This window comes from Homalodisca vitripennis, chromosome 1, assembly GCF_021130785.1.
Source record: "Homalodisca vitripennis isolate AUS2020 chromosome 1, UT_GWSS_2.1, whole genome shotgun sequence".
Lineage (NCBI taxonomy): Eukaryota > Metazoa > Arthropoda > Insecta > Hemiptera > Cicadellidae > Homalodisca > Homalodisca vitripennis.
In genome coordinates this window covers 63,827,443-63,836,026 of record NC_060207.1, presented here as the reverse complement: position 1 = coordinate 63,836,026, position 8,584 = coordinate 63,827,443, and the positions used below count along the sequence as shown (strand labels likewise).

The 8,584-nt window shown below is 34.8% G+C and overlaps 1 protein-coding gene across 2 annotated transcripts in view; it reads left to right on the top strand.

The window, feature by feature from the left end:
- Nucleotides 1-3,300: 3,300 nt before the first annotated feature.
- LOC124363144 (puratrophin-1-like) overlaps nucleotides 3,301-8,584 on the top strand; it is a 520,999-nt gene continuing 515,715 nt past the window's right edge. Inside the window, exon 1 of one of the 2 annotated variants that reach the window (XM_046818294.1) lies at nucleotides 3,301-3,466. In XM_046818294.1, coding sequence (XP_046674250.1) covers nucleotides 3,389-3,466 — 78 coding nt within the window. In that variant the 5' untranslated portion in view covers nucleotides 3,301-3,388. The remainder of the gene's footprint in view (nucleotides 3,467-8,584) is intronic. The other variant, XM_046818288.1, reaches the window with a different exon arrangement.

The window sequence follows — 8,584 nt, the reverse complement described above, 5'->3', positions numbered from 1 at the left end:
TATCAGCTAAAGTAAAAATATCACATAGGTGGTCAGATGTGTATTACTGAGAAAAAGGTACGCGTGAATCAAAACTGTAGAAGGCGCTTAAGATACACAATTTCATAGTTACTTTATAGTTTATTTTTATTTCTTTACTTTTTAGATATGTATTTTACTTTTACTTTTTTACAAGTGCTTAAGAGGGATATTTTTATATTTATTTTCAGAGCATGATTAAAAGTTTTTACACATTATTGCAGTTCTGAACTACGAATAGGATGGATTTAGAGAGGGAAAGTAGATGACAAACCTTTAAAAATCTGTTATCTCTGCATTATTTATGTTTTTACTGGAGGAAACCGGGTTTATTACATTTACAACGACCTCCAAAATATTTGAAACTATCAGTCATGCCCACCTCCTGGCCAAATTGGAGCCCCGTGGTATAACAGGTAGTGTGGTACCGTGGATCTCATCTTATCTATATTATCACCCGTTAGCAATTCGTCACATATCTGCTTATTTAGTGCCGTCATTGTCACGTCAGGAGTCCTACAAGGTTCTTATTTGGAACAATTCTTATTATACTTATTTATTGCTATAGAACGAAAACTAACTGTGAAATATTTATTTATTGCAGACTATCCGAAGCAGTATTGTAACATTAAATGCTCACGAGATCAGACTCAATTACAACATAACTTTGTTATTACCAGACTTGTGGCCCGCTTAATTATTTGACTTGAATGAGGTTAAATAAATGTAAATAAATTACTTACTTTAAGTCACACCAGTGTCACCAGTTTCAATATAATGTGGGGGGAATGATACTGGAGCTTGTTACGCAGCTCAGAACATAGTGTAATTACAACAATCTCCCTACACCCAGGAGCATGTTCATAAAGTTTACAACAAGGCCAACACGGCAATCGGTTTTATAACGCCCGTATCAAGAGAGTGCCTGTCTTTGCCCACTCTTAAGACCATATAGAAAACTCTTTTAAAGCTAGAGTATGACTTAATTATCTACCCTATATCATCTCACTTGAACAAGTGTAAATCAGATTACTTTGACTGATGAGAATATGTTTAGGATACAACAGGCACTTAGAACTTCCCATCGAAGAAATTCAACACCAACAATGGAGAAAACAGTTTGCTTCAATAAAGGGAGATCTTACAATTCTCTACAAGATATAGGCCTAAATGGTTTGTTCAATCCTGTTGTTGAGACGTGAAGTTCTGTAAATTACTTTTACCTCATACACGAACTTGGCGCAATCCAGATATTTGCCGAACAACATTACTGACTGCCACTACAATAGCACTACTACCTGATTTCTTAGACGAGAAAGTTCAGGAATTGTGCATGCAAATATTTTTGGATACGGTGTGGAGGCCACAGGCTTGTCTTGTTTGTCTCGAGCGCAATGATCACTATACAGGGTGGAGTGTATTGTTCGCTCTTGGTGGTGCATCTATTGAAAGTTTTGAAAGGAATTAGGTTCTAAACAGGTTTTGTTGTTCAGAATGTGGTAATAAGGAAACATAATTGTCATCTACTAGCTCCAAATGCTTTTGCATAGTAACAAATTTCATTCTTCGCTAGTGATTATTGTTACTAATAGTTTCGTGTTTGTATTATTGTTTCGAATATTTATTTCTATACGCAAGTATACTGAACTACGGATTTTGTTTTCTCTGTTGTTATTGTATTTGCACATATAGTTATTTTTTATTTTTGTCAATGTATGTGTAACCACTGAAACTGTAAAAACTGTTACTGGATTTTGTCGTTGACAAATAAATAAATCACAAAGCTTTTTTGTTTTTTACTGTTTCTGATTTTTATCTTCCTCTATGGGCATTAACTTCTGTGGGAGACGCTTCATCTCTACAGTTGCACTGTATTTGGCTGGTCTTTCGCTTGAAGGTTCTCAAGACCCTTGTTGACCATACTGAACCGTAAACTGTGCTCAGAATCTAATTTCTTTTGAAAAAGTTCAATTAACATATACGCGAGCTCTTGTTATGCTACAAGTAACGCCAGCATTTTATAAAGTATACTCAGGAGCGACATTTGTTTTCCTAAAATGTCTTTCCATCAACGTATGAAATATAATAATCCGATCAATCAGTAAAAGTAGCAAGGGAAGATAGACTTCAGCCATTAACCAAGATATTGATACGTGTGTATTATTGTGAATCTTTTAACATCTATTAAAACTCCTTATCAATAGGACGTGAGAATTTTAGTCTTTTCTTGTACTGATGATGTGAATACCCGAGAGAACGTTAACATAAATGTCAGACGTCTCTCACTACGCACTAGTTGTTATTCTTAAGACTACAAGACACTTTCAGCATTTTCAAAATTTGGCTTAAAATCGATATTCGAGAATCCAAGACATTTTAAATGCACATGTTCTTTACTAAAACTGTTAACTATGGAAATAACACACAACACAACTCAACATCTCAACATTAGTATAGTCTTTGGGCTATCATAATCTTAGTAAATGGAGAGTCTAAGTTTTAATATTGATCTACAAACATACAGCACAGAACATAGCTAAAAGTACTGTAGTTGCACATATGACAAGATAAAGTATACGGCAAGAGAAAAACATAAAACCTATCCTAAGTTGATCCTCTAGGAGATTGTAAAATATAAAAGTAGAAAGGCGATATTCTCTTTACACAAATTAATGGTACATTACGGAAACTCGACTGTCGCCAGGGGCAAAAGATGATTAAGCTTCTAAAACTGACCAAGTATCGAGACAAGAGCTCACCACTCGATCGAATGGATCACACAAATCTCTCAATCAGCCCAACGTTCGAGTACAACACACGGTCGTCGCCCAGTATGAAGGAGTTGAAGGTGCGCAATTTGTCCGCTTGTGAAACTTTTATAAATAACAAAAGATGAGTAGTTATAGCATTTTAAAAATTTGCCCTCGGCGTTGTTGTCCTTAAAATGCATAAAAGTACTTGTACTACCGAGGACAAAGTTTATTATGAACTACTCAATCGCACTTCACACAAATTCATCGGAATTCCAATCGAAACAGCAGATGTTACAACACCAGATTACTAACCGCAATGCCATAAAGACATTAAATTGATTAAAGATTGTCCGCCCACGTCTATGAAAGGGAACCCAAATATTCGCTTCCAAATGGAGAGAGGTTAATTGGTCCAATATCAGCAACAATGGATCAGCTGTGTCTATCGCGCGGTCGGTGTGGCGCACTCTGTTGACAGTAGCGCTGTCCTGCTCTAGTGTCTAGCGGCAGGGCAGTAGTCTGTCAGTCTAGTGCGCGCGCTAGTAGAGATAACAGCTCGTGTGTCAGGTGATAACGATAACTTGTCTCGTGTAAATGTAAAGTTCGGTGGTGACGAAATGGCTTATGTCGTGTGGCGAGTGGTTATGAAGAAATATGCCAAAGTGAGACTTGGATTAACACACAGAGGAGGAACTGTGAGTCGGCCACTTTAGATTGTTTTTAGGTTATCTTATCTGTCATGTCAAAACTAATATGTTTATCTCTTCTTTGTGTTTTTCCTTGGGGAGTTGCATTTTACTGTATAAAATCCTCCTAAATTAGAAAAAAAAAACCATTCGTCTTTAAGTCTTTTGTTTCAGATCTCACCTAAAATGCGGGTTCGGTTAAACGATTAGAAGGCATTTCGGTTTAAGACTATGATAAGTATATATGCACATTAAATTTTTGTTGCTTATTTGAAGCAGTAAAATAGATAAATTTAATACATTTTTATCACTTCACTTAGTTTGACACAACAACAGATATTACCTGAGCACAATCAACAAAACTAAATCTGATATTTCAACATTAAAATTTATTATTTTAAAACGTTAAAACTATTAATCTTATGTAATATATGTTGTATATATATATATATATATATATTGAAATTCATCTTAATATGTTTAATTGCGAACAATCGAGGTGAACTTCAATTCCTTCTTAAAGACAGTACAACACATTACATGTAACATGGTAACTGCTATGTTTATTGTTTAACTAATTTGACCACCCCTTTCATTAACTGAGTAGGCCCTACTGTGTAATGTTATATGCAATGTTTCTCTTAAGTTATAAACGTTTTCTGAAGAAATCCAATATTTCATTAGAAGACATGGGAATTTCAACTACTCCTTAAATACGATAAGAAAAATTGAGGTTTCTAAGTGATTGATGTGAAACTAAATTTATAATTAGATATATTTTTAAATATTCCTTATTTACCTTAATGGTTTGTAGAAATATTATTCAAATTCAAACCAACGATTTCTTTCTCATTTATCAAATGTATTATCTCTGTCTCGGCTTTTATTTTTAAAATTTCATATTGTGAAAACGGGTAAATACTCGTATAATGAGTGGATTTTGTTGTTGCGAGGATCTCAATATACTAATTTCTTCTCTTCATTAATATTTCAGGAATAAATGATAAATATTCAATTGAAAATTAAGTAACCGTCACTTAGAAACTGTATAGAATAGGATAAACTTGTTAGGTTGTCTAAGTCAACAGTACATAATATATCGTATTCTCCATTACGTCTGATGCTTACATCTATAAGATGTGGCTGAGATGTTATTGTAGAAAAGTTTCCGAAGCTTTGAACTATAAAATTTATCGTAAAACCTCTCTGGGATTGTGTTGCTGCAAATAATGCCATAAATCTTGAAGCTTGTTTTTAGACTGAGGTTTCATCGTTCATCATTTGTTACTCGTGTTTTACAACGTCGGTCATAACACGAATACTTACCGTGTAAGTCTTAATAAAAAGCACAACTTATTAAACATTAAGAAGTTCTTAATATTATTTGTATTTTTACTCTGCATTGGGTCGCTTAGAGGCGGCATTTTTCTCAAACATTAACATCGAATTATTGTTCCATAATGGAAATTATTTATATCTTGAATATTTTCACACATCAAATACAGAGATTATTTTACTAAAAAGATTTAGTACTAATTTGTTGAAGCATAGGGAGAAAGTCACAAATCTGTGTTGGTCTTGTAACGGACATTAGAGTCACCCTCTAATGTTTAGCCCAATTCCTTCGCCCCTTGTTGGTGGTATTTATCTTATTTAAGTCCACTGTCCCTCCTCTCTCTAGCATGTGAACTTAATTTTTAAATCGACCAAACCTAACACGTGTGTCGGGTATGCGTCAGTAATTACAATCGGTACCATTATACTCTTACTGCCATAATTGAAGCATTGTTGTTTGGTTGGTATACATTAAAATATCGAACAGAGTCTTACATATTTTGTTCGTGCTATAATATTTGATAAATCTGGAATATGTATTGTTCAAAATTACTCGAACTCAATAAATTATTGTGTTCTCCTGAAAACACAATTCGCTAACATAGTCGACACATATTATTGTTTTGTTAGTATAAAGACCCAAGCAATACAAATGTTCAAATAGATACATTTGGCATTGTGTAGTCTTTGGTCTGGTATACCCCATGACTAAGATCGAAGACTATTGTGTGATAGATTAAGTCAATTATAATTAATAAATTACTAATACGCGTGTGTTACTAATTACATTCACTACATGTTTCGTATCATATGAGCATTGGTTAGGAAAGCCATTCATTACATAACAAAAGGCTCTTTAGACTCTATGTTGAAACGTAAGTTTAAAATGTTACATCCTTCCCTTTCTTATCAGTTCTTACAACGTCAATGATATTTTTTTAAGTGTACCAAACGCTCTTAAAGAAAAACTGTTCAAACCCATTTGCAAATTTGTATTGACCTTACAGGGAATCGAACATCTGACCTCTTAGTTAGAGAGTCGCAGTCTCCTAGACTAGATTACTTTGAAGATCAAAATAACACTTTTTTGTCTAAAAACAGATTTAATGCCCTAAATATTATTGAAACAAAAATGCTGATTCAGACTGCAAACCAGAGGTTAGGAGATTTGCATATAAAAAATGAAAAAATCTATTCAAGAACAAATTCAATTCGAGAAATCTTATTTTTTTTTAAGGAAAACGAAAGACATGCAATTCTAAGAAATATCGCAAATTGAACTGTGACTCATGCCAAGTGTTGGCACTTGACCAAACCAGTGGGAGTGAGTGCCCGTGTTCAGCTGCCCGTGGGACCGTCCATGTCCGTCTGGAGCGACAGACCACCGGGTCCAGATCTAATCCAGCTTATCTTACACAACACAAATGTAGGCGCAAGAAACAACTGAAAACCGTGTACATTTTATACAGTATGTGTCCTCTTAGTTATCTTCCACTAACGGTTACATGACTAAACTAAATCTTTATGGTGAGAGTGGTGTTTTTTTCATATATTTATTTTGCCTGTAATGGTTGTGATAAATTCAGTTTATGTGTACCACAACATCTAACTGGTACCTAATTAGGACACCCTGGCATTGTTTATTAAATGTCTTTAGTCATCATGATCTAACTCTACAGTCAGATGCGAGTTATTATAGTGAGTGACAGCAGTTAAAACCCATTTAAAAGGAACAAGTGATTCAGAATTGTATATTTGTTTTCAAGTAAACTACTTGAAACACAACGCAGTGTAATCAAATTGTGAGCTTAAACATTTTCTTTGGCCATTATAGCCATTCAGCAATAATAATAAGTAAAGTTTTATCGAAGAAATTCTTTTTATTTCCCCTTTTTAGCTGTCAATCTTTAAACATTTTTCTTAATTTAGATGCCTTATAAACTGCGACCATCCAAATTGGTAGGCCTGTACCAAATTACCGAGCACACAAATTGCGTTCTTATCAAAATTAGTAGATATATAAAAACTTCCTTAAGTGACTTTGAGCACACAAATCAGAATATGAATAAATTAAACACTATATAAAAGACGGTAAATGACGAAAAAATGTTTTTCGACGATTTTTAAAGATGTTGCGATTTAGTGATACAGTGATTGTTGTACACAGACAAGTTGTATACTGCCCAACTGGATTCACTTGCTTTGAAGCCTTTGCTCAGATTCTAGAAATCATAAATTTAGAGGAGAGGGTTCATTGGATCAATCACATAAGAGTTCGTAAGTGACGCTCGACTGAACGGGATGACAAGAAATACCAAATTAGAGAACTGCGCGTCGCACCGTTGCCGCAGGAAGTGTGAAGAATAGCGTTATTTATGGACAAAGGCTAGAGTGTGTTACATCAGAGGCGAGGAAGGCCGGAAGTCAACAACTAGCGAACAGGTGATGTGGCGAGCGAGTGTTTTATATAGGGGGTAAAAAATATTATAGAGGGGCGGGTCCGCCATCTTGAGTAGACGACCTGTCTGCTCGACTCTTCCTCCCTCACTGTTTCCAGCCAGATAACATCTTCCCCCTTGTTTACATTAGAACATAACCTTTCTACGCAGCGGATTTCTTCGGTTTTCACTTCCCATCGCTTTGATTCCCAATTCAGACACTATATTACTTCTAAAAGACAATATTTCCATTTCCGAGTTAACTATCAAAGCATGGTTGGTGGTGTATGGAATTTTTAATTTCAAACAATTAAACAATTACAATTTGGACAATATGAATGTAACAAACTTAGCTTTTCATACTGTATCCAATAATGTATTGTATTATTAGATTGTTCTTAGTTGAGCAAAAATTGATTGCGTAAGTATAAACGAAAACCCAAGGTCGATTTGTTGATTACTTGTGGAATTCGCCTTGGTTTGATTGGGACCCAAAGTAACCCTACCAATCAAATCATATGTTTGTGTTTGGCGGATGTTCACAGAAGCAAACAACACCAAATTGAAAGTCAAGGTCGGACGGAGGGTTTCAGACGCATACTTAATAAAACTGTAGTATGACATTTATTATTGTTTCATTTTTGTGTGGAATCCTTTACCGAATCTTTGGGGGAAATGAAAACTTAAACTTAAAATTAGGATGCGAGGAATTAGTTGTTCTGATGAATAATCAGAACAACCTAGTGTTATAAAGCTATTTTTCGCTCAACAATTACTATTGATTAAAACAACAATAAGCCCAACATTTTTTTTTTAAACAAACTGGTTGCGATTTTGTCATTTCATGAATTTAAAAAACGCGATAAGTAAGCAAATGTATAATAACGTAATTTGCCAAAAGGGTAAATAAATGGTAGGAATAAAACAAGCGATATGTAATATATTTCTATGCATGTGTCTTCCGAATTTGATAATTTTATTATATTTAAAATAGTATATAAACAAAGACATTAAAATATTAGTATTCATTCTATTCGTGAAATATACTCCACTATCAAATAAAATTCTAGTACCTTATAATATACATTTAGATTTTAGTTGTAACATTCTACTACACCGAATTCAGCAGCATCACATATCAGAGTGTCAACCCTTGCCGTAACCCTCCCATGTCCAGGCTAAGGGTACTCCCACTCGGCATCTAATGAAGCAACAATGGTCATGAGGTTGCAGAGACAATGCGCGTGGGGCGGAGTCCCATCCGAGTCCGACAATAGAGAGTATACCTGGATGTTGTGTCATCGTCGGTCCAAGGCTGACCTGTAGCGTTCACGCACACGCGTTGTCACGCCGA